The 25,620-nt window shown below is 42.7% G+C and overlaps 2 protein-coding genes across 2 annotated transcripts; both read right to left on the minus strand.

Moving 5' to 3' along the window:
* Positions 1-221: 221 nt before the first annotated feature.
* On the minus strand, positions 222-10,008 carry MCIDAS (multiciliate differentiation and DNA synthesis associated cell cycle protein). The gene is made up of 10 exons (XM_044446115.1): positions 9,962-10,008; positions 8,626-9,163; positions 7,939-8,014; positions 7,230-7,315; positions 5,096-5,247; positions 4,647-4,776; positions 4,469-4,541; positions 2,602-2,819; positions 1,577-1,687; positions 222-644 (listed from the first exon to the last, which is right to left on the minus strand). Exons 1-10 carry the CDS (start codon positions 10,006-10,008, stop codon positions 222-224), a joined length of 1,854 nt encoding a protein of 617 aa, XP_044302050.1.
* Positions 10,009-17,206: 7,198 nt separating this feature from the next.
* On the minus strand, positions 17,207-24,068 carry CCNO (cyclin O). Its single transcript, XM_044446116.1, has 3 exons — positions 23,727-24,068; positions 19,739-19,924; positions 17,207-17,836 (listed from the first exon to the last, which is right to left on the minus strand). The coding sequence occupies exons 1-3, from the start codon at positions 24,066-24,068 to the stop codon at positions 17,354-17,356; spliced, it is 1,011 nt and encodes a 336-aa protein (XP_044302051.1). The 3' UTR covers positions 17,207-17,353.
* Positions 24,069-25,620: the final 1,552 nt, after the last annotated feature.

Below are 25,620 nucleotides of genomic sequence, written 5' to 3' on the forward strand. Positions count from 1 at the left end.
AAACATTATTACACTATATGAATTTTTACATTTTCTTAAAGCCAATATGGCTGCCCTTGTTTTCCATATAGCTAAATATTAGGAACTCAAGTTTACATCAGCCAAGTGTCAACATAAAATGACTTAGCAGAGGCAACTGTCAGATGAAAAGGACTGTAACTTTGGCAAGAAGTCACTGGAAAGTGAGGCAAGTGTAGTTAGCTGATTTGCATCCCTTTTCATCAGTTTGGGACCCATCTAAACTTATAGCCTCCACTGCCTGTCCTGACAGTAAACGCATTGCCTTGAGGGAAGGCCAGTGTCCGGATGTTACTATGCTCTTTGATGGACGTCCTGAAAGACAGCCCTTCCTCAAGTTCACTGCCACTTAAGTCCAGAGAGCTGTGGCTGCTGCATGTCTGCAACCCATGGAAAGCACCATACATGTGGACTGCTTCACTCTCTCCACGAGGGCGCTTTGGGCTTCTGTTGTCATCAATGGACTGCAAGGCTGCATTGCATTTCTCTGATATTTCCCGTAAGATTTCATTCATTTCCACATCATCCTCTTGCTCGGCAACAGACACCTGCTTGAGGTTCCTCTTGCTGGGACCACTGGCGAGGGAGAATTCGGTGCTGTCTTTGCACTGTGGCAGCATCAGCTTCTGCCAAGAAATATCACAAGCACTGCAAGTCATTAACTCTGTGTCTAGTTTGTATATGCAAAACTGGAGAAAGCATGATGAACAGTGGGCCTCTTTTCTGAAGCAACAGCACCCCCTATGAATGAGCTACTAAAAGCCTTCCTTGTTGTTGGTGTTAGTCACGAAGCCATGTCCGACCCATCGCGACCCCATGGACAACATTCCTCCAGGCCTTCCTGTCCTCCACCATCCCCCGGAGTCCACTCAAGCTCACACCAAATGCTTCAGTGACTCTATCTAACCACCTCATTCTCTGCCGTCCCCTTCTTCTTTTGCACTCAGTTGTTCTCAGCATTAGGCTCTTCTCCAGTGAGTCCTTCCTTCTCATTAGGTGGCCAAAGTATTTGAGTTTCATCTTCAGTATCTGGCCTTCTAAAGAGCAGTCAGGGTTGATCTCCTCTAGGAAAGCCTTCCTACACCTGAACAAAATAGCATTACCCTACCATGATTAAGCATGGTTTTCTGGGTAAGGTCAACCTTAAAGTTCACAAAAATGTGCAAGTTTTTGAGGTCTCCACATTCTCCATCATCTTTCCCAAAGAGATGTGGAGATCTCAAAGACTAATACAGTGTTATGTCCTGTTTATTAAGCCCACTAACATGAATTTTGATTTTTTTTTCTTCCTCTTATGGACAAAGTAGCCACCTTCACTTTTTACTGATTTCTAGGAGATTCTATGATCAGAGCAAGACACTTATGCAAACATTGGGCAGAGATACTGTTCAAACCCCCATTCAGAGCCCCATGCAAGCAAATGTCTCTAGGCAAGTGAAGAGTGAATTCCATTATCACCATGTGATTTCATCATGTGAGCTTCCAGATTGGTGCTTGCAACTACCAGATGCAAGATGATGCAGAAGAGAACTGCTGGGAGAGTCCACTTAGCACTTACATCCAGCACAGAGGCAAGCTGCTTTGCTTGGCTGGCTAGTTCCTTCAGCTGGATATTTCTTTCCTTCAGGGAAGCAATCTCTTCTTGCTTTTGGGTCAATGTCACATGGAGCTGTTGGGAGATAAACAACATCAGTTTGCAACCCAAGTGGAGAAAATTGCTTGGGAATAAGTCCAAGGGTGCCATCCTATACCTGTAATAACAGAAAACCTCCAAGCACTCCCCAGTCAGCCATACTAATTTCCAGGCACCCTAAACTAAGTAGAGCCACCAGCTATGTTGTTAGAACTACCAAATATCTGGTAATTCAGCTGCAGGCAGGTATCAAGAGGTTTATTATGCACCTGGTTAGCCTAAATAAACCTCTAATAGTATGCTGTGTTCAGTCTGGTAGATCATAAGGGGAAGAATTAAAATCCTGTTCTTTGAGCTTCCAGAGAGCCATGAGGATTCCTAAGGAAATACAACTGTAGGTATGTTTAACTGGATTGTACAGACCTGAACACTAGAGAAAAAACTGGAATGATTACATGCACATGGCCAACTATCTCAGCACATGCTGCCAAGTATCATTCATACACATATTTTTTTAAAGGTCAGAAAGAAAGCACATGTTGTTTTCTTAATGGCCCTTTTGATGAATTGTGTGAATGGACCCTTTTGACAAATCACACCGGGGTGGGCAAACTGTCACCATCCCAATATTGACCTCGATCAGTTCTAACCAGCATTGCCTATGATGATTGTAGTTGTGGCTCTCCTGGTGTTTTGGCACACAGGTTCCCCACTCTGATTTGCACATTGGTTTAAACATGTAAAACCTGTTAACTTCAGCAGAACCTAAGTCTCTGACCTGCAATTCACTTCAAGAGCACTTGTATTTATTCTAACTATTACTTCAAAGACCGTCATCAAGCCTATGTCTTTAGTGACCTATGTCTTTAGTGGCATGTCTCTTGCTGCTAAGTAGCAACACAGGTTGGATGGAATGTAACTGGTTTTGCACATTCATTTGGTTCATGTACCTGATTGTTCTCCACAAGTGCATCCCCCAGTGCTTTTTGGTTATGATCAGCCAAGTCTTTCCAGTATTGCTCAGTGGAAGAGATATTTTCTACAGTCATCTGAGAGACAGGATCAGCCTGAGTGGGCTGGTGAAGACAAGGGCTGAATGGTCTTCCATCATCCACAGGGAAGGAAAAATCAGCAGAATCCAGCAGAGGAGGCATCAAAGAAGATGGATCTAGGGAGACCAGTAAGACTCAAAATTACACAACTGACATGATGTCCATTTATGATTGTGCCAAAAACTGTACATAATGAATTATAACATTTAAATCTAGGCTGAGGATCAAACTTGAGGTGAAGAGATCTGAAATTAGAGTCCACTGATTTTTTGTTTTTATTAACAGTTTAAAAGCTTCCATATATATAAGTAAAACATTAAACAAAATTAGACAACTGGTTATACAGAAATTTTTAAAAGTAAAATAAAAAGGTGTAGTGCCATGAACTTCTCAATGCAGGCCTGCTCTGGTTTAGCAGTGTACTGCATTATTCTGCATATCATTTGAGAACAATTGCCCATGTTAACTAGAAAGGATTTTCTGTTAAGTAACTTAAGTGAATATACCTTTTCATGGGTGGCTAAGGTCAATAGATCTTGAACCCAGTTATACATATTTGTGGTTTATTTGCATAGGAACCTTCATGGCTCCCTGCAACATCAAGGAAGAGAATTTTAATTATTTCCATTCTTTCCTCTTTCCTCATCTACCCACTCACACTCCCATGTTGGCCATTGAAATTTGTCCCCCACCACTGTTCCACTATGGAATAAAAGCAACTGGTGGATGGATTACAGATAAGGAGAACAGTACATGGAGAAAGAGTTCCTTATACACACTGAATTTTAGTCCCAATCGCATCACCTTTGTCCCCTTTGGACTTGGAACAAAATTGTGCAAGATCCTGATTATGGAACTTCTGTGTTTCAGCTAGTTGCACACCTTAAGGCCTAATAAAATGGGTGAAATTTGTACCTCTGTTTAACAGTGCCATTGAATATGCACTTAGAATGTAAATCTCTTGTATTCACTGGAAGCTACTCCAAGTTAAGCGTGGATAAAATGACTTAGAACTTTAAATGGAATACAACTTTACAGGCTAAGCTGGATGCCAATACTGGAGATCTGTACCTGAAGTTAAATACCAATCACAGGAGTGGGAGAGAGGTGCACTTCTGATTGGGACTACAGCACTTGGAGGTAGAAGTTAGAAACCTCTTCTCCCCACACCATTTTCCTAATGAATTACCTCCATGAACCCATCAGTTTCCCTGCAGAGGAACATACAGAAAGGGATGCCTCAATTGTACCTAAACTGACCCTTACTCTGATCAATAATCAAAAGGCATGCATGGAAAATATAGAACAGAAACATTTAGTTGATCAATTGATTAAAAGACATTTATTCTATTAGAAACTCCCATTAACTGAGTACAAAACATGTGCTTGTTTTTAACTGTCTTTTAAACATATATTTGTGTAGTTGGCAGGTGTCCTCTTAGAAGAGGCATTACCACCCCAGTCAGACTAGAAAGGATGCCTCTAAGAGGTTATCTGGTGCCTGGATGTTCTCTAAGCATACAGCATGCTTCCATCTTCACAGTACTGTAATATATGCAGTTGCAATTAAGTCTTCACTCCTACACATACTTACTTATGAGTAAGGTATATTGAATGCAATGGCCCTTACATCGGAGTCAGCATGTATAGGAATGGGCTACCCGCAACTGATTTCTGTACAGTTTTGATCCCATACTGTTGACAGTCCGTTCTAGTCATTCAACGGGAGTCATTTTTCTCCAATAGGAATTTTAACTAAACTTGCCGGATATGAAGTTATCCACGGCATCACGAAACTCCTGGAAATCAAAATCAGGCTCAACTTGCAAGCAGGGGCTCTGAAACAAACAAATGAAATGTGGGGATTAAAAGAAAGCTTTCCGGTTCTCATGTTCTATCATTTTTTTCTTCCGCGCGCTCATTATCCACATTCAAACGCCCACCTGAAAATCCATCGGCCAAGCTAGATAATGGTAGAGGGCTTGCACTGCCATAGCGAAGAGAAACAAGGAAGCGCTTCTCTGTCCAGTAGTGCCGGTGGCAGCTAAGGGCTGACTTAAAGAGCAATTACGACTGAAAGGAGAGGAGTGGGCAAAGGAAACCCACTGCGCCGGTCCCCGCGGCCCCACAAAGGCAACGCACAACACACACTCGAACCCGCTGCGCCTTCCCTTAACAGCACTGAACGAGAGCACATTGGCTGGCCCCACGGGCCAATCATAGCCCTGCGAGCTGGTCAGCCTCACAGTCCAGTTGAAATACAAAGCCGAGGCGGTGGCTGGAAAGGGACCGCGCTGCTGGCCACGCCCCTCTGCCGCACCGCAGGGCGCTTGGGCGGGCGAGCCCCCTCTCCTGGACCCTTGTGGGGAGCGCACGCTCCAGCCGGGCCCACGGACTGCGGCCTTTCAGAGTTGCTCCTTCATGCTTGTTCACCAGCCGATTGCTATGGCCCAGGTGGTAGTGGTGGCGAAGAGGTGTTTGCTCACCAGCCGCTTGCTTTCTGTCCGTCAAACGAGCAAGAACTACCAGGATGAGACGCAGCAGCTGGTAACAAAGGCAGTGTGATGGGAACTTTACTCCGAAGCAGGGTCTGATGGGCACTTGCCCGCGGGCCCCATACTAATCTGTGTATGTTAACCTTTGGAAAATGGGAAAACTTCCAAAATTAACAGTAGTTGTAGTTGTCGTAGGGGCCCCAGTACACTGCTTTGCCCGGGGCCCATAATGCTGTTCAGATGGCCCTGCTCAGAAGGGGCTTCAAACCTGTGAAGCACCGGTGGATTTGTTTGTTGAAAATCCTACTTAAGGCAGGGTTCTTCAGCCAGGCATTCTCTGGATGTACTGGACTAAGGCTCCCATCTTCCCTAGCCAGCACACCACCTGGTCTGAGGATGATGGAAGTTGTAGTCCAACACATTTGTGAGGTTGGGGAATACTGCCTTGGATTCAGTGTTAGGTCTGCATAGACTAGGCCCTTTGAAAGGAACAGGACAAATTATTCATCACTAACTTGAGTCCAAGTCACTTGAATGGGTCTTTTTAAGTAGGACTAACACTGGCTAAAATGCATTTCATAACAGGTTCGTTACTGCTCTCAGAACAGCAATATGAGAGTATGGGACTGACTTCTGAGTAGACACACAACGAATTGCACTAGTTTATGAACTGCATGTGTTAGGGTAAAGGAATGGCTTCTGCCGCTCCTGGAATATATTTCGAATGATCAGGAATGCACAGTGGGAAGATGCAAGCACCAATTTCTTTCTAGATAGAATCTAGGATCCATGTAGTTACCAGCCTAAGCAAGCAGTAAATCCCATTTATGCCTTCAGGAAGGCATCAGCCTGTGTATACTTTTCCGGGAGCAAGACCCAATGAGTTCAGCTTGATTTAATTCTAAGAAAACATTATTAACATATCTATATGCCTCACTTCAGTTTAATAAACCTCTCAGAGATAGGATTGGGCAGCACAATTTCCAACCACACAAGGACACAATCTTGTGTGCATTTACTCAGAAGTAAACCCAACTTTATTTAATGGAGCTTATTCCCCATAGGTTACGTATAGGATTGCAGCCCTATAAGGTGATCTCATCTACATACTCTTTCATTCCAGAAAAGGTTATATTCATATTTCTTTGGGTTGGTCTGTCCAGTTTAATTCTGCTCATTGTATGTATTACTTGTGTACTATTACTTTGGTATCCTGCCTTTATTCCATGGAGTTCAAGAAAGCAGGCATGATTCTCCCCACCTCATAACCACCCTGTGAGGTAGGCTAAGCTGAGAGTTGGAGACTGGCCCAAGGCCCCCCAGCAAGCTGCAATGGCTGAACAGAGACATGAACCTGAGTCTCCCCAGTCCCTGACCACCTGCTACACCACACTGCCTCTGCACTACTTTCCAGTTTATTTCTAGTATTTATATACTACTCCAGTGCAAAACAATGATTGGCTTCAGCTCCCATTTTTAGAAACTGTTCTTGGAAATTCTAAGCTCCACTGTGTGTGCCTCAGTTCATTCACTTCAAATCAATTCCACTTTCCAATTCAGATCAGAACACAGTTTGAGAATTTTACTCTGCATTCACCATAGCATCAGCACAGTAGCAAAGATGCCAATTCTGTTCACAGGAAGTTGAAGACTGCTTTTTTTTTTTTTTTCAGAGAACTTGCTCCTACTAAACACATCAATACTATCTCCTAAATAAAACAGCTAAATTCCTAAATTTGAGAATTTGCCTTTGTTTGTGTAGATGCAAGCCGTGTGAGAGTTTGGTGAGTTAATTTCCCTTCCAATAGAAATTGCAAGGGCAATGGGATGGAATGGAGAGGAAATAGCATCCAAACTAGGACTGTGGCATAGCAAAAGTTAAAGCCCATTTTGCCCTAATCCAAATGGTGTCTGCATCTGTTATTTCCAATAATAATCGTACTAATTCAAGCATAATTGCATGAATAACAGCATGTCTCTCTTGGCCCCAAGCCAAGACAATGTGCCATGTAGATGATGGTAGTCAATTACCTGCTGGGCTGCAGTAACTCTAGAAACTTCCTGTTGAAAGACTGAGGTACAGTCAGCTAAATCCTGCCAATCGATGGTAGGAAAGGCTATAAGGAAAAAGTAACAGGTCACTCAATGGAAGTGCAAGATGAAGCCTATTTGGGAAGGTTGGAATCTGGACAGGAAAGATGCCAGGAAAGAGAAGTTTTTCCTTGACAGCAGAAAACTAAGACATTGTTGTGGTAATAAATGATTCAGACAAAGTTGTTCCATTCTAAGTTGACTATTTCAGAGTAATTTTAATCACTTAAAAGAGCAATCTTATGCAGGCTTAGACAGGAAAAAAGGCCTACAACTCCCAGCATGCCCCAGCCAGCCTATACAGACAGAAAGGCCTACAACTCCCAGCATGCCCCAGTTAGTATGTTGTAGGTGAGTGTATATGTGTCCTGAAGAAGTAATCTTAATGGGGAAGAGATCTTTCAGCTTTCTCCAAGATTACACCCTCCAGGTGTGTTGACTAAGAACACCTGAATCCTCAATGCTTGTGGAAGAAGGGTATTTTACTCTGAGGCATCCGGAGGGCTCCATGTTGGGGAAGGCCAGGAGGATTATCTTAATAAAAGGATGATTACCATGTGAGGAAAGTCAATGTGAGGGACTTGGGTCTTCGTTTTTTAGAGGTTGATACCCTACAACTGGTAAATGGCAGGTTTCAACGTGAACTCACCCACATCTACAGATTCCGGAGATGGATCGTTATAAATGACTATTGGGTTGCTTCTGGGATGGATCGTCCGTAGCACCTGCCAGTGAACAATTGCAAAACAAAAACGTTAGGACCCTAAGGCTGCACTGCTGCGCCTCCTGTTTACTTGGAGTAAGCCCACTGAACTCTGTAAACATAAGAGTTCGAGCTACATTGTTCTTTGCTTCGTGAAGCTTGCTTACTCCGTAGGAAACCATGCTTAGGATCGTAGGCGTAAGGTCATCTTTATGGCCAGGATTTATCATTCTTCACACACATACACACACACACACTCTCTCTCTCTCTCGCTCTCGCTCTCGCTCTCTCACGCTCACACAATGTCTGCAACGAAAGATGCAGGGGCTCAGGTTTCCTTGAAAACAATGTTCTTGCTGGGGTAGGCTGCTGGTAGTCATTCAGCCGGTAAGGAACTCCGTACATGCTCAAAAGACACTTCGTCCCTTCTTACCAGCGCCCCTCTTCTAGCGGTTACTTAGGGGATGCCCTCTTTTCTGGTCTCAAAGGTGCCTGGGGCTAACCGCTGGGCGCCGCTGTCTCCCGCCGGAGGAGGAGAGCGCGAAAGATTTCCGCAAACCGCCAGGGCGGCTGCCACTTCTGACGGTGCGGCTCGTTTCTCTAGCTTTGCAGCCTCGGCTTGCACCCACGCACCTTTTTCTCGGCTTTGCCCGGTTTTTTGCCTAGCCGCCCGGCCAAGTCTTGCACTCTGTTGGGGCACAGGCTGCCGCACGCTTGCCTGCCGCCGCGGCTTTGCATTGCGCTTTCCTTCGCTCGCCTCTCGCTGCCGCCGCCGCCGGGGATGCAGCTATCAGTTGGCTGGGCTTGCTCTGCCCACGCTGGGCGAGGAGCAGGGCAGCTTCTCTGGGGAAGAAAGAGTGAGGAGCGAGGGGAGGCGGGCCTGCCGGCCGGCTGCCGATTGAGCGCCAGAGGTGGCGCCTTCGCCTTCTTGGCACCATCCAGCCTGGCAACAAGGGAGCCCAGCCCCGACCCCTCCTCTCTCTGTCCTCCTCCCACCCCGGGATTAGATGCAGCCGCCGTTGCTGCCTCGGAGCCCACACACCAAATTGCGCCCTTTCGCTGCACATTGGCGCCGCGGCCAACCGACGTGCGGAGAGGAGCGAGAACTGAGCTTTGGCTTAAGTCTTCAGGATCCGAAAAAAGCAAATCAGAGCTCTGTTTGTGCCTGGGTCTGCCCAGCACGAGAAATGTGCGGATGCCTTTGAGAATGCCTTTCTTTACTCCTTCTCCTTGCGTCCATTTTCACTTGTGGCGCTAACCGTCTTGTCCTTTTGAGGATGAACATGAGTGAAGGAGGACTACAAAAATCACCCTGGGATTCTCAGAACAGGGGAAAAAATTCAGATATGAATGCAGTGTAAAACTAATTTCTTGATTTTTCATTCCTAGATTGCTTAGCAAGACACACGCCTACCCCATTGCATGCTCAATGGGTTGCAGTTCAGGAATGCTGATGGGTAGATGAGGCTGCACTGTTTCCAACTGCAGGAAGGGAATTTTTTAAAATGTTCCCTTATATTGAAAATGACAACTTCCTGAAAAGAGAAAACCAGCAAAGAACTATGCAAAAACCACTTTCTTTGATGTGCTAGTTTTCTACTTGCAGGACAGTTTTTAGTTTAGGTTTAAGGTGGGAAGCATTTGAAACTGGTATTTACCATTTCTGATCTGAATGGTATAGTCAGGGAAGCCACCGCAACACCTTACAATTTCCACCATACAATCTCTCCGATGTCAAACAGAAGACTATGTGAAATTAGTATACTGAAATTATATTTAAAAGCATCATCAATGAGGTTTATTTTATGTGAAAATTCAGTCAGAAATGTCAATCTGCAATGAATAATCCACATATCAAATCCCTACTTGATACTACCGTTATCAAGTCATGTGAACAAGCTATTCCTTAGGTTGGTGGATTCTCATTTCCTTATGTAGATGATGTAGACATATCTTAAATATTTTTTACCTGGTTGTGCTGAAACTCAGTTGTTGCATCATAGGAACCAATGTCATGTTTACATACATCTCTCTGCAGTAGCACCACAACATGTATCTCCACTACTTTGAAGATTACCACAGCTAGCTAGATAGAATTATTGGGGAGCAAGAACCACATATTCCAGGAACATGGAAGTATGAATATTGTTAATATATGGCTGGGTTACTTATCGAGCTCAGGCACAGGTTTAGAACAGTCACTGCCTCTCTTGGAGATGATGAAAATGAGAGGTAGAGTACTGACCACTCTTCACCCCAAACTGCTGGATGATCTCTCTGTAGATGTTGAAAAGTGTGGGGGACACAACAGACCTCTGCAGGACTCCATGGCACAAAGGTCATGGTGCAAGGCAATAGACCCTCAGCACCACCATCTGGAGACATAGCCAGATAGGAGTGGAATCACCACAAATTGGTGTTCCCAACTCCCAATCAGGCCAGCTTTTCCAGAAGGATACTATGGTTGATGGTATTGAAAGCCACTGAGAGGTTCAGGAGAATCAACAGGGTTGTGCTCCCCCGTCTCTTTCCTAGCAAAGGTCAACCCACAGGGCAACCAAGGCAGTTTCCATTCAAACCCAGGCATAAAGCCCACTTGAAATGGTTCTAGATAGTAAGTTACGTCCAGGAGAACCAGGAGCTGCCTGGCCAGAACCCACTAGATCACCTTGCCCTAAAAGGGAATTTTGGCATTTGGTCAGAAGTTGTTCACATCTGCTGGGTCCAGAGTAGGTTTCTTAAGGAGTGGTGCAATGACTGCAGTTTTTTTAAAAGCAGAAGACACCACTCCCTCTCTGAGAGGCATTAACAGCCTCCTGGATCCAGACTCAAACCTCCTCTATAGATTTTTCAACCAACCAAGAAGGGCAAGCATTAAGCGAGCAGGTAATAGGTGGGGCCAATGCAAGCGCTCTGTCCACATCATTATGCCACAAAAGTTGAAATTCATCCAGTGGAATGGAACCATGGCACAGTCATGTACTGCTACTGAGTTTTGGGTAGGGCTCAGCAGGCTCCAGTGATTAAAAGCCTTCAATGTCTGCAGAACTGGCACTGGTAATAATCCTGTTCTTTTAGCTCCAGTGGCTTTTGTCTTGTCTCCTGAACCTTACCCTGTGATTGATGCGCTGTGCTCCTGACTTAGATTCCTGCTTTACCGTGCTGAACAGTGTAATGCCTATGTTTTGAGCTTTGCCTACTGTTTCGACTACTGCCCTAACCTTGATTCCAGCAGAACTGAAACCTTTGTGCTTAAGCATATGCGCATTTTGTCACTCTGCTTTTTGGATAGCCCCTTCACTCAGAGACTCCTTCACCCAAAGCAGGACACAAATGGTGAAAAGAAGCACTTACTTGGTTACATCTCCAGTAATTTAGACAAACTATTAAAGATACATTGCAGCCTCCAAGAGACATAGAACAAGAGATTTTGCCTGATGACATGTATTCTGAGATTCACTATTCAGATATAAGGATGATCCATTGTATTCCGTTCATAGTTAAGATGAATATCATATTTATTTTCCAGTAATTAATACTTTTAAACATTAATTGATCAATATAATTGACTAACCTCAATAAGCATTTCCAATAGCTTAGGAAACTCTGATGTTTTAAGAGCAGCAGGGCCAAATCTTGGTACAGAATTTGCAATTTAGCTGAATCTTGCTAGTTGCCAGTAATCCCCAACACTCCGGAGGGCATTGGGGTCTGCAGAGAGGAAATCTATTCTGCTTAGTGGAGCAGTGCCAAACCTCAGGGCGCCCCAGTCTAACCTCTGGATGGTTACACCCCTTTCCCCTACCACCAATGTGGGTGTTTCCTGGCTTTTATGCAGTTTTTCCCCATTCTACGGGTGCAATCTTGTGCATGTTTAAAGATAAAAGTTTTACAGCTCTACCATACATAAGTCTGTGTCCTAATAGGTCAAAATGGCTCTCTTGATGCTTAGTTAATGGCAGTAAATAGGCTAAAATATGCTGGCAGTTTTGTATGTTTGTCCCCACTCACCACTGGAATCCAGCCCCAAGAACTTAAATGGAAATTGGTTCCCTTGTTGAAAGAGATTCTTTAGCCCTACACTGGCAGTTTCCTTCTGCTAAATCCAACTCACAGTATGTAGACACTGGTCTGGAGAACAATGAAAGATACCCCTGTACATGTCCAAAGTGTCTAAGCGACAGAACATGGATAGTGGACAGATCTTACATAGGCTGGAAGGGCTTCTAGTTAAATTGTATGATGCTCCTAAGGCAAAACTGCACCTTACATCTACATCTTTTAAAAGTTTTTGTTTATATTTTTCGAGATAAGCAATGTGAGGAGCCATGTGAACTAAGGTTCCTTTGAGCTTATCCCCCTTAACTAATTGTAATGGCAGCTCCCCTATATCTGAAATAATTATATAGTGTTGCTAAGTGTATATGTAGAACACCTTGCCATTAAGAAGCCAAACACAGATTCCAGGTGTGCTGCCAAATTTGTGACATAAGAAGTTACATTTTCAGAGGGGTTTTACAGGGAGCATTCTATGAACAATCTCTGCATAATAGGTGTACAAATTTGCTTTAAGCAGCAGGTTGGAAGCTTACAATGGAACACACAACTAATCTCTAAGCCGTAGAGAATTTAAAATGTAAGCATCCTCAGCAGAAAATCATGCAGAAGTTTGCTTGACAAGCTGTCTGTCACGTACATTTTTACAAAGCATTGTACATTGTGGTGAGAAATATTGCAAACAAATCCGTTGGGGTGTGGCAGTGTATGCTGAAATGGGTATCAAAAAAGGGAGTGTAGGCCATCCAGACACAAAGAGAACCTGCTCTCATGCATCTGTTATACAGAAAAACTACACCAAATAGCAGGTGGCCAGTGTCTTTTGTCTTAAGTGGAAGTCTTTTGTGATACGAGATTTTAACAAATGTGTGGAAGAAATGCAAAGTGAGCTCTGGCCATGGACCTTGCTGTGGCTGTTGTGGTTGCACTTTAGTGCAAATACATCAGGGCCAAAGCATAAGAGTGTGTTGGTGACTTTACCATTGAATTCCTTTCTGGTGACCTATCTTTTGCAGTTTCAGGAATGGGGCCTAGTTGAGCCAAGAGAATCCTCTCAACTCTTAAAGCTTATATTTGCATATTAGGTGGAAGACAAGAGTAGGAAGAATTTGGGCTCCAATCCTGCTGGGAGCCAGGGTAGGGAACTTTCCTCTAGCATTTGGCTTCATAGATCTTGCTGTGAGGTAAAAAAAAAAAACCCTCCCCATCTTGCACCATGCAGGCCACTGTCCAGGAACTGCACTGCCCATTTCTCCCCACCACACGCACCTATAATAATAAGATGACATACATCTGCTTCTCTGCACCAAAGAACCTGCCAGAGCCTCTTTACTAATGGCGAGAATGAATACCAGGACCTGCAGGGCAGATTGAATCGCCTTGAACCCCAGCATTTGTATTGGTGAGATCACTCAGGCCCCCTGCAGTTACTTACAACAGCATGCTACCAGTTAGTGGTCTGCACCACCACCAAGCTTTTAGAACATACACAGAGTGTTTTATACATTCTGAGTCACATGACATAGCAGCTGATTAGGTGGTGACAAAGTAAGGGGAACAGGTGAGAAAGAATGTGCAAGCTCTGCAGAGGAGCACAGGGATTATTGTGGGTCTTGGAGATGATTGTGGGCAAATGAGGATGACTACAATACTACTAGGGAAACTTGTCTGGCTGCCCTTATCAGTTTTGTTTGGCAAAGAATATTCTCTGCACAAGAACAGCCTGGGGAGCCCCATTCCACAAAGGCTTTTCCAGCCAAAGGTAGTAGCCCTTAAAGGAACAGCTTGAAAACAACACTAAACAGAAGCCTGTCTTGGAATTCAGGTGTTTTCTGAGAAAAAGGCACAGAGATGTTGCAGGTGTGATTTTATAACACAAAGGCACATATAAGCAACCTTTTTCTACTAGGAATCTGTATTTCCCCAACACACCAAAAGCTGTGAAACATATGAATGCAAGCGCACGAACCATGTTGGGTCTGATCCACGGTCCATCTAGTCCAGCAGTGTGCACTCATGGTGCTCACAGGTTCCAGCAGGATGGGTGCAAGACCGCCACCTGTCCAAGCTGCTCACCAACATGTATGTTGGCATGCCATAGAGGAGGTAGCACACAGCCAGCAAGGCTAATAGCCACCAATAGACCCCTCCTCCATGAATAAATCCAATTCCCTTTTAAAGCCATCCAGATTGGCGGCCATCCCCACTTCCTGTGGCAGCAAATTCCATAGTTCAACTAGATGTTGTGTGAAAATACATTTTTTGGTCTGTCCTGAATATTCCACCGATCGGCTTCATGGGATGACCTCTGGTTTCAGTGTTATGGGGAGGGAAGGAGATGTTTCCCTCTACATTTTCTTCACACTTGGAATTATTTTAACCACTTCTAGCATGTCTCCTGTTACTCACAGTTTTTCTCAGCTGAACAGTCCCAATTGTTGTAGCCATTCCACATGGGTGAAGTGCTGCAGCCCCCTGATCATATTCATTGCCTTTCTCTGTTGTTTTCCCAACTTAAGGTCCTTTTTCAGGTAAGGTGACCAGAAATGAACACAAGTGCAGTTGTACTAAGAATGTATATAAGGGGAGTAAGATCTTGGCAGGTTTATTTTCTATTCCATTCCTAATTAAGCCTAGCATGAAGTTTGCTGTTTTTATTTATGTAAAGTTTTTTATATGCCATCCCCATTGCTACACAGCCTCGGGGCGGCTCACATTTTTGCAGCAGTTGCACACGGGGCCAGCTCTTGCATCGAGCTGTCCACCACTGCCCCAAGATCCCCTTTCTTGCTCAGCCACTGCTAGCTCAGATCTGATCAGCATATACTTGAATTTGGATTTTTTGCTCCAATATGCATTACTTTACACTTACTTTTATTGAAATGCATTTGCCATTTTGATTCTCCCACTTTAGAGACCCTCACAATCCCTTATGGTTTTAACTATTCTAAATAGTTGCATAGTAGAGTTGAAAGGGGCCATGAAGGCCATTGAGTGCAACACGTGCTGTTACAGGACACCAATTTACACCATCCCACTCAGATGGCTGTCCAACTTCTTTTTGAATGTCTCTAGTGTGTGAAAGCCCACAACCTCTCTAGACAACTAGTTCCACTGTTGTATTGCTCTGACAATGATATCTAGCCTGGGTTTGGGTTGTTGCAACTTGAATTGATTATTCCATGTTCTATACTCTGGTATCATCAGCAAACTTAGCCACTTCACTATTTACTCCTAATTCCAGATAATGTATGAATAGGTTGAAAAGCACTGGTCCTAATAAACAATCCTGCAGGACTTCACTGGTTACCTCTCTCTATTGAGAAAAGTTGCTGTTAATTCCTACCCTCCGTCTTCTGTTTTTTAATCAGTTAGTGATCCATAAGAGGACCTCCTCCTCCCCACACCTTTTATTCCCTGACTGCTTAGTTTGCTCAGGAGCCTTTAGTGAGAGACTTTGTAAAAAACCTTTTGGAAGTCCAACTGGACAATGTCTACTAGATTGCCACATGCTCACTGACATTCTCAAAGAATTTCAATAGGTTGGTGTGACTAGACTTTCCCTTTTGGATTTTTTTCAGCAAGGCTTGTTCCTTACTATGCCTACTGATTCTATCTTTAAAAATGCTTTCAAGCAGTTGACCTAGAACAAATGTTAGGCTGACCATCCTGAAACCTAGAATACAAAATATGGCAGGCATGTTAAGCCCAGGAGTGTACTACTCTGTCAGCTGTCTAAGCTTACTTGAAAATTTCATTGTAACAAACTAATGACTATTCAAACCACTGCAAAGCCAAGTCTGTTCATTACTATAAAGTGCTTAAGTTCCAAGCCAGGAGTCCCAAACCTGAACCTTCTAGCACTATAAAACACAAACACTTTAAGAACATAGAAACATTATGTCAGATCAGACTATTCATCTATCAAACCCGTCGTTATTTGCTTTTCGGCGCCAGGCGAAGACCTTTTAATTTAAACGTTATTTTAATTATTGAGGTTATTTATTGATTTTAAAAAACTTTGCCAGGATGTCTCCACTATTTTATGTATTTGTATGATGATATTTATTTATGATTGGAATCCGCCCCGAGGCTTTTGCGAAGGGGGTGGCATGCAAGTTGTCTAAATAAATAAATAGTATCTCTTTTGACCGGCAGTCTTTCTAGGGCATTGAACAGAGGATCTTCACATCATCTGGGATTTGATCTATTCTGTACAGTACCAGGTCTTTGGTGGAGGGGAGAAAAACAGAGGTTTTTCCCCATTTGAAAGTTCCCTACCCCCACTTCACTGAGTTGTGAAACATACATACACAGCTCCCATTCCAGGCTGTCTACAGCTCTCCCCAAGTAGATAAGCAATCTACTGAAACATTTTACAGGATCCATATGCATTTTTGGTTCAAGTCTAATTTGTGTCAGGCAAATGGAGGATGAAGAAAGTGCGAATGTATAAAGGTTGAACTCCACGTAACAGTGCCAGACAGGCCACAGGTGGCACCAACGTGCAGTAAGTAGTGAGTGGGTGGATGGTGGAAGTGGTAGGTAGGAGGCAGCTTGGACTTTTCTACCCCATGAAATCCCTCTCTGATAGCTGCTTCTCAGCTAGTTTTAAAATGTGTTTGACAGAAAGAAAATCAGATAGAGAACAGAATGTAAGAGGGAAGAAATTCAACATTCTCTTCCATCCCTGCTGTTACTCTACATGAAATCACTCACTCACCATTTCAACACTGCAACTCATGTGCGACCATAATTTATAGTTAGACCATAGGGTTTAAATTCTGACCATACTTACCGGGCAGTAAGCGTCACTGGACACATGGTACACAGCATTGTGGAACACAATACAGAGCAGCTTACAACTTGCCATTAGAGATAATTACTGATAGAAGTTTTATTGGATAAATGCATTTATATTACTGTTGTCCTTCCTATGGCTTAGCATTAAACTATCATCTCAATAAATAAGTATAGGCATAATATACAATGTTTACAACTTCAATATGTTATTGAAATAATGTCAGTGCAATACAAGTCTACTGTGCAAAACTTAATTTGAAATGTTTAAAAGATTAAAGAAGCCATTGCTTAATCAATTGCATTCTAAACCAATCTCACAGCTTCCACTACTAATAAATATAGATAAAACCTGTTGGGCACTATTGAATAAAAAGTAAAAAGTAAATACTGTTATTTTAGAGGTATTGCAACTATTATTGAGCCTTCTGTAATGCACTGAAAATGGGTGATATAAACTTCCAATGTATGGCTACACACAGTGCTCCAAATCATTTATGCTTGGTTAACTCATTTTAAAGTGCAGACATTGATCTGAAATCTCAGGGGGTAGTACCAGAGGCAAAGAGTCCTCATTCAAAGACACAAGTAAATGTAGTTTGTTCAGGCAATCCTGCAAAACTCCCTCTGGATAGTCACTTATGTTCAGGTCCAGTGGTTTCTGGTGCTGCAACATTTGGTCAGCCAGCCCCAAACAACAAACAGCCAGCAAAGAAGGCATATATTTGTTAAAGGCATAGTCAGCCAGGCTAAGTTCAGCTACACCTTTTGCCAGAACTTTGGCGTTGTTGGCCTCCCAGGTATCAGCTTCGCAAGCCTCCATCCTTGTATGAGTGAAGTGTTCCAAGAAAAAGTTAATGGTGGGGGCTGCTAGGTTGAACTGGAGCTTGTTCAGAATGATGCACTCCAGGTTGCAGAGTTGCTGGCAAGAAAAAGTGTCACAGCAAAGGGCCAGGAGCTGTTTCACTTTAGGCGGATGCACTTCCACCTGAAAGACACACCAGGAAACAACACTGTAAGCATGGAATAACATTTGGGAATATTTCAAGGAATAGTTCAAAAGTATTAATACTGATAGCTATATTCTCAAAGATAAAACGATTCTAATTTCAATTTAAGTGGCTAGTGGATACATCTATGAGTACAAAACCACAGCTGCTGTGCTTACTTTGCTCTCTGCATTGCATCCTCTGTTGAGCAGAATTTTTTTGGGTGGTTTAGGATTTGTTGTCAATGGGAGCCTATAGAAATGGGGCAGTATATACAAATTTAAATATATATTTCAAAATCCTATGTTGGAGCTCTTGGAGGTCTGTTGTGATAATTCTGCAGGGAAATCAAGGGTTAAATTGTTCAGTTTTATGCCAACTTAAATGCTGATTTTAGTACAGTATCTGGGCAAGTGTCCAATGCACCTTCTGGTCTACCTTTTGGGGATCTGTTTGTTCTTGAAGCCTGAAGATGTGGACAAATCACATCACTTGTAGCTTGGCCAATATACTCTCTTTCTCAACCCTTGGCTATTCTAGCTTATCAAGTGCAGCTGGGAAGGGCTGACTGCATAGATCCAGAGAATGGCAAATACATCCTTGTGTAATAGACTGGTGCTTGCTATCTTATTGTATCCATTACTGAAAATGTGAAATGTGTTCCCTGGATCTGGATATTGTATTACTAACCCTGGTTGCTATACCCCATTTCTGGACAAATTACCTAAAGAAGTGGTCCTATGGAATAAAGTGACAAAGACTCAGGATGCTGAAAATGTCTATGCAGTTGTATTCTAAAAAGTAGCCCTACAGTTGTTGGCCCTTAGTGAATATACAAACCAGGAAATTTTTCATGAAACAAAAGTATGGTGAAAATTTTCCAGTGCTCCCCATTGCCAAGCAGGAGGTCTTCTCTGTGGCAGCAACCACTTTATGGAATGCCCTCCCGCTGCTAATTCAAAAGGGGCCAGCTGTGAAGGTTTTGACATTTGCTAAAGATCCAGTCTATAATCAGGACTTTTCTAACTGATTGTGCTGCCCAGTTGTATTTTGAGTTTTTTGGTTTTCCCCTTCATCAGCAGGCCATGCTTCATCCCATTTTGTTCAGGAGGGCCTCCTTTACCTCCAGAAGGACTTTGTGAGGGGCAGATGATTACAAGGGCAAAGAAAAGACAACAAACTTTCTTGATTTAACTTTAGAATACAGACTAGCATGTTTAGCCTCTGAAGTAGGATTATCCGTCCTACAGATATATGAATGGGATTTCATGCTGATACTGTTAGCAGTGGTTGCCGATTGGTAAAGTTCCAAAGGAAAATCTGTTTGTTTCTATTGTCCAGAAAGGCCCTAAGCCAGAGGCCAAAGCAGCCTCCCTTGGGATCCCTAGCCCCACCTCTTTTCCTTCAACCATCTACTGGAAGGTGTCCCTTATTTATTTACTCCTCATTCTAAAATGTTGAAATGCCTCTCCTAATGCTTTGTTACTGGCAGTAAGATCTTGAAGCTAAAATATGCTGATGTTTTAAAGTATTGGCCTTAATCCATATCCCTTTGTCACCCCACACCATGGGTTTCTCTGAAATTGAATTTTGCCCATTGGCTCAAAAAGGTTCTGTATCCCTACCGTAAGATTCTGTTCTGCACCCTGCCACATAATCAACATGTTTGCATATAAGTAAGTTTCCATATAAAAATTAATCTGTTAGGAGACTTTGACTAAGGTAATGTCTCAGAGTGGGGGGAAAGGCAGCAATTTTTATAAACAGTTTCAGTGTAAGAAATACTGAACAAAATAATACCAATGATCCATTTATATTCAAGCTTCCTTAGTACTGTATTGGTTTTTCCTAATCACCATGGTTTAAAGATTTATCTTGTCTTATAGTTATACTTCTGGTACCTGTTTGCAAGAGATGAAGAGCGAGGTTACCCCTAAGAGCTGGAAGCAATCAGCAGCCACTGGTGTAGTGGTGAGAAAGCGGTCTAAAGTATTTACTGCCAGACATAAGGATTCAAAAGAGAAGCCAAAATGCTTATGCACTGGAATTAGCCAGCTGATCAGTTTGCACCGAGCCTCTGCAGTTATCTAGGAATCCAAGAAGAAAAGGCTTTAAAATGCAAAGAGACAAAAATGAAACCTAGAGACAACCAGTTACAGTATTACAGAAAACTATATTATGATTAATAAGAACCAATGTATTAGCATGGAATTATTTTAAGACTTGGGCCATTTAACATAGAAACAAAGTGAGTCAGAAGGAGCCTCCCATGCCATCTAGTCTGACCCCCTGGCTCTAGCTGACTCCACTCATGTAATCCTCAACATGTGGTTGTCCAATCTTTAATTGTGGTTGTCCAATTTAATTTACTGCTCACCTTGAATTATTTCATGATTAGCACTGCTGTGCAAGTAAGTAAGTAGGCTATTATTTATTTATTACATTTTAAACTGCTGCTATAGCCCTCAAGAGCTCTCTGGGCAGTGACAAACCAGAACAAATATGTAACAATACAAAGAACCATAGAATGTATACAACAAAAATCCATACAATAAAATGAAATAACAATACACTCTAACGGATAACTCTAACAGTTGATAAAATTCCCTCAGATACAGTAGCGAAAAAACAATCATTAACATATCCTATGATTTTAAATATTAAAAAATTAAATAAGCAGTTCTTAAACTGTCTGGAGAATAAAAATGTATTTGCCTGGTGGTGGAAAACGAGTAATGAGGGGACCAGGTGTATTTTTCTGGGGAGAATTTTTCATAGATGGGGTGCAACCAGTGAGAAGGCCCTTCTCCTGTTTGCCACCCCCACCACATCTTTAGGGGTGGTTCTCAGAAGGACCTCTGCAACTGTTCTTGGTGGTCAGGTAGGAACATATGGGAGCAGGTGTTCCTTCAGGTACCCTGCTCTCAAGCCATTTAAGGTTTTTTTTTAATCAAAACAAGCCCAGGCCTCAACCAGTAACCAATGCAATTAGTAAGGAATTGGTGTGAACCAGCCTTTGTTAACATGAACCGGCCCTTGTTAACAAACACACTGCCCTATTCTGAACCAGCTGAAGTTTCCAGACTTTCTTCAAAGGAAGCTCCATGTAGAGCACATCTCTATAGTCCAGCTGAGAGGTTATCAGAGCATGGGTAACTGTGGCCAAGCTCAAGCTGCAACTGAAAAAATATGTTCATTTTATTTGGATGTGCAATGATTTTCACAATCAAGTGACATGAATTCAGACATCCACAGAGATGTTGAGGTATGTAATGAAGTGTATTTCTATTTTCATTGAAGAAAGTACATAGTTTTGCATCTTTTAACAGGATTTTAGACTCTACCATGCATAACTCATTGGTTGACCTGCATTAATTAAAATGCACAAAAAATAATTATAAATAAGGAATTTAATATATTTGAATGCAGATATTTATCTCTTTACAAGGGAAAGTTAGCTGCTATGCATATCATGAATGGGAATGTATGATCAGGAAAATGTACAGAGACCTAATCCTCTTTCATCAGTGTCTTCTGCTTAGTAATAAGGAATTGGTGTGGGGCGGGGGGAGCGATCAGTAATGGGGTTCATCTCTCTATACACCATCTCAGAGTGTTCAGATGCTATTTTCTTTTGAAGCCCTGCCTTTATTCCCAGTTGTCAGCATCTTGTCAGGAAAGATGGGGAGATTTAAGTCTATGCCAAAATACCCTGCTAACTCTGATTAGCTCAGAAAGGCATGCCTACACCACCAACAAAGAGTAGATCATGCTGCTGGGCTATCAGTGCTGCTAAGCTTGTTTTCTTGAACATTGTTATTGCCACTAATTTACCAACAATAACTGCTAATATTTAGCATCAGTGGTGTTTAATCACACTGTTAATATATGGTTTATAGTATACTGTCGTAATGTCAACACTCAATGACCATTAAATCATGGGTGAACCAGAAAACCCATGCACTCCACTGTTTTGGCACAGAAGCTACCAAACAATATACAACAAAATAGATGACAATACACATTCACTTATTTGACCCATTTTTAATCCACACTTAAGGAAAAAAACATATATATTACATGTGACAGTATACACATTTTTTCCCTATTCCCTTCACCCTTGGAGAAGTAGGATGTAGAAAAACCTAATAAAGAGTGATAATGTTTGTATTTGAAAAAATGCTGAAGTGCTGTTAGATCAAGAGGTTACAAAGCTACTAATCCCCTATTTTCAGCAGCAGCCCCTTAGGATTAATCTACATAAAGTATTTGTGGTAACTAGAAACAGCATATATGTAATTTTACCAACTTGTGATATGCAACTGTTAATATATGTTCATGAGAAAACAATGTCCACTAGTAGAACAACTACAGTGCTTAAGCAAAACAACAATGGGCAACTATGCTCTAATTCTGCCATTCAGTACAGTGGGCAAAATGACAAGGGCATGAAAAAATTTCAGTGCATGCAACAATGACAGTGATAGATCAGATATGAACCAGAAAATGGAACAGACTTGGCACTCCCACTCCAGTTCTGCATTTGCAATACCTGTCTCAGATTTCATCTCATCTCACCTACCATGTACAGTAGAGTATTTACTCAGCACTTCAGAGTGTACCTGTAAGGAGAATCCTTAATTTGAATAATTTTTTTCAAAGCTGTCTTTTTACAAAACTGCAAGTGGTTTTATGCAGTGCTTTTTTGTAAAAAAAAAAAAAAAAAAGGAAAGAAAGAAAAGGTGCAGGAACTCACCACACTGGCAGTAAGTGCGCGACCACACACACCAATCCCAAGCCCAGCAGCTGAGCAGCACCCTCACTATCAGCAGATAGCAGACACAAAAGCAGCCTGCAGGCACTATGTTAATAATGTTTGCTGCTGATCTGCTACGATTCAAAATCACTTCGTAAAATCCATTGGAAAAAAGGTGCCGGAACACTGTTCCGGTGTGTTCTATGACAAAAAAAGCCCTAGTTTTATGTATTTCTAATTTATTTGATTTGTCAATCATTGTGTGTGATCAGGTTCCTTGAAGGAACAAAGGCTGATATAAATATAATCCATAAGTAAATTGTGCCAGTGAAGATGCTGTTAAAGCAACAAAGGGATCCTTATCTCACTGCTTATGTTATTTTGTTTATACAATGCCTACAAATATTCTAAGTGTGCTCCATCTTTAAGACTTAATGCCCTGAACAGTTAAATTAATGCCATACTTAATGCCATATTACAGTATTTTTCTACACAGAAAACATTCTGTAGAAAAGGACATGAAAACTCTACATAGACCATTCTGTGGGACAATCATACTTATCTACAGGTTTATGAGGATGGACTGGAAAGCAGTGACCAAATACAGCTTTCCCTATCACGTGTGTATTCATCTGTAATCGTTACATATGATGATCTACAGGCAGGGTTGGGCATTTTCCTAAAGGGCATTCCATAAATGATAAAAGATAAAGTGAACAAAAACAACTTTAGAACACTTCATATATATTATGTAGAATATATTCAGAAGAGGATGTGGCACTTCATCTACTGGCTCCATTGGTCTGACATAATCCTTGGACAAGCGTATGCACCAGCATCTTATCTTGAACTATGCCAATTCGAAAGGGTTAGGCTAGCGAACACCACCCCGCTTCCCCTCTACATGCAATGTCACGTCTGAATAGTCTTGGGAAAATAAAGAGTAGAAAACAATAATCTAAAATATGTTGAACACCTAAAATACGCAGTTTCTCAGAGAAACAAAAGGTGTCTACATTTATCTTTGAGTATCTCATTTTAAAAATATTTTTAGCTGTTTTTTCATTCCAGAAATGCAGAGGCAGCATCAACACCTTTTCTTTTCAATCTCAACCCTACTAGCCTCCCCTTACTTGTGGCTGTTGGGCCAGCGGATCGAGTGGGTGGAACTTGGCCTCCAGCTCCTTTCGGAAGCGGTACCAGCTTTGCCCATAGTCGAGGAAGGTCTGCCGCTCCAGAGGGTGCATGGGCTCGCAGCGGCTCGGGGAGCTGCCCCAGGCGGGGAGCCGGCCCAACGGGGGAGCCTTACTTTTCTTGACGGGCGCGCGAAGCTGCAGGTCGGCTTCGACGCCGCCCGGGGGCTCGGGCCGTTCTTCAGGAGTCACGTCCTCGGCCCGCCGCCGCTTGCACGGTGGGCTCAGCCGCCCGCCCAGAGCCGCAGCGCACGCCTGACTAGGCTGAGTAGTCACCACCATGTTTAGACTCAGACACCTGTTGCTGCCTCCAGGGCAGCGCCGAAGGAAGATGCGCTGGAGCCGGCTATATGTTGGGCAGCGCTGCCCCGCCCCTAGTCCCGCCTGGCGTACACATCCCCTCCCCTCCGCCTTGTCGGCTTTCCCGGCCAAAGAACCGCTCTCGGCCGCCTGGCGGGCTGAATTGCCTGGCGTGACTGCTGCACCCCTCCGACAACTGGAGCGGGAGAGGCGCGCACAGGCGACTCTTCAGCTCTGCGAGGACCGAAAACCCCTTTTTCTGAGGCACTTCTGCCCCGAGCCGCACCAGGCGGCGTGGTCAGCAGACGCCTGCCGTTTTCAATCTAGTCGTCTAAGGCAACACGATCGATTGACATAAAAGAGTTTCTGTGACAATTTATAGGCAAACAAGTTCACAATGGCGTAAGATTTTGTGGACAAGCTCATGGCAAAATAAATGAGTTAAACTTTAAAGTGTCACAAGATCCTTCGTTGGTTTTGCAGCAACTTGGCTACCTTTCTGGAACATGGTAACTATGTAAACACAATAACAGTACCATTTTAAAATTTTTGTTGTAAAAGCCCCGTTTCCTCTTGTTTTGGATGGCATGGCTTTTCAAACCCGTGCCTGAGTCTCCCAAGGGTGGGAGTTCGCTCACGTGCAGAAAAGCCTCCCAACACCTTGCATGAACTGAAAAACGCGTGGCCGTGAAGAAGGTTGACGCCATTTTCTCACTGACTTCAAGTACTCGTTGTCCCGACTGCTAAATATCCTGCAGCAGATCTTCTGTACTAGGAATGCGTTAATCAGGAAGGCCTGTTAAGGCTCAGCTTTGACTACGTTCAGAAACAGTCAACATTTATCACATGGAAGGCACTAACATTTTTGCTACGTTGTAGCAGTTCAGCTCATTCTTTTAAGGGTTTAATGAATATTTAATAGACAACAGGGCCAGAACATTAATTATATTCATTCCTTAGGTTAGCTGGTTCAAATCTTTTCAATGATTTACCATAAGCAGACCCTCAATCAGACCGCTCATGCTTTAAAAATATATATTTCTTATATACAAATAACTTACTAAACCTACACACGTCATCCTAGAAGGGGACAACTCTTCTGATTAGATACTTCTGCAATTCCTACTGGTATCATCCTGAAACAAAATGTGCTTTAAAATCCTTTGTTTTTGTTTTATACACATGTAGATTGATTAAATATAATTGTCCATTTAAAACTTCTTTCACTGAGTAACAATCCTAGTTCAAGAATGGCTTAAGAAAGGTCCCATAGACTTATTTGCAACTTCGGCAAGGAATCTATAATGGCGATAGATGGACAAGCAGGTGAAAGCTGTGTCCTTTGAAAAGTGTCTGTATTTGGTAGATGCCACTTCCTCAGCAACAGAGCCACTGTTACACAAAAAATATACTTTCACGTGGATTTATTTCCCAGATAACTTTCACATTGCTAATGTTCCAAATCCTCACAAAGCTCCTTCCAAGTGGTAAACATTGGTTTTGCGGTTGCCCCTAAGCTGTGGATTGGTCTGCT

This window comes from Varanus komodoensis, unplaced genomic scaffold (assembly GCF_004798865.1).
Source record: "Varanus komodoensis strain SLA01 unplaced genomic scaffold, ASM479886v1 scaffold5, whole genome shotgun sequence".
NCBI lineage: Eukaryota > Metazoa > Chordata > Lepidosauria > Squamata > Varanidae > Varanus > Varanus komodoensis.

Coding starts and splice junctions, on each gene's coding strand:
- CCNO (XM_044446116.1), bottom strand. CDS start 24,068: ATGGTGGTGACTACTCAGCCTAGTCAGGCGTGCGCTGCGGCTCTGGGC. Junction 19,925..23,726: donor CGCTGGCCCAACAGCCACAA/GTAAGGGGAGGC, acceptor TTGGATTCCTAG/ATAACTGCAGAGGCTCGGTG. Junction 17,837..19,738: donor TCTTCATCTCTTGCAAACAG/GTACCAGAAGTA, acceptor TGTGTCTTTCAG/GTGGAAGTGCATCCGCCTAA.
- MCIDAS (XM_044446115.1), bottom strand. CDS start 10,008: ATGACATTGGTTCCTATGATGCAACAACTGAGTTTCAGCACAACCAG. Junction 4,542..4,646: donor CTTGGCCGATGGATTTTCAG/GTGGGCGTTTGA, acceptor TGTTTGTTTCAG/AGCCCCTGCTTGCAAGTTGA. Junction 2,820..4,468: donor CGTGGATAACTTCATATCCG/GCAAGTTTAGTT, acceptor TGGTCTCCCTAG/ATCCATCTTCTTTGATGCCT.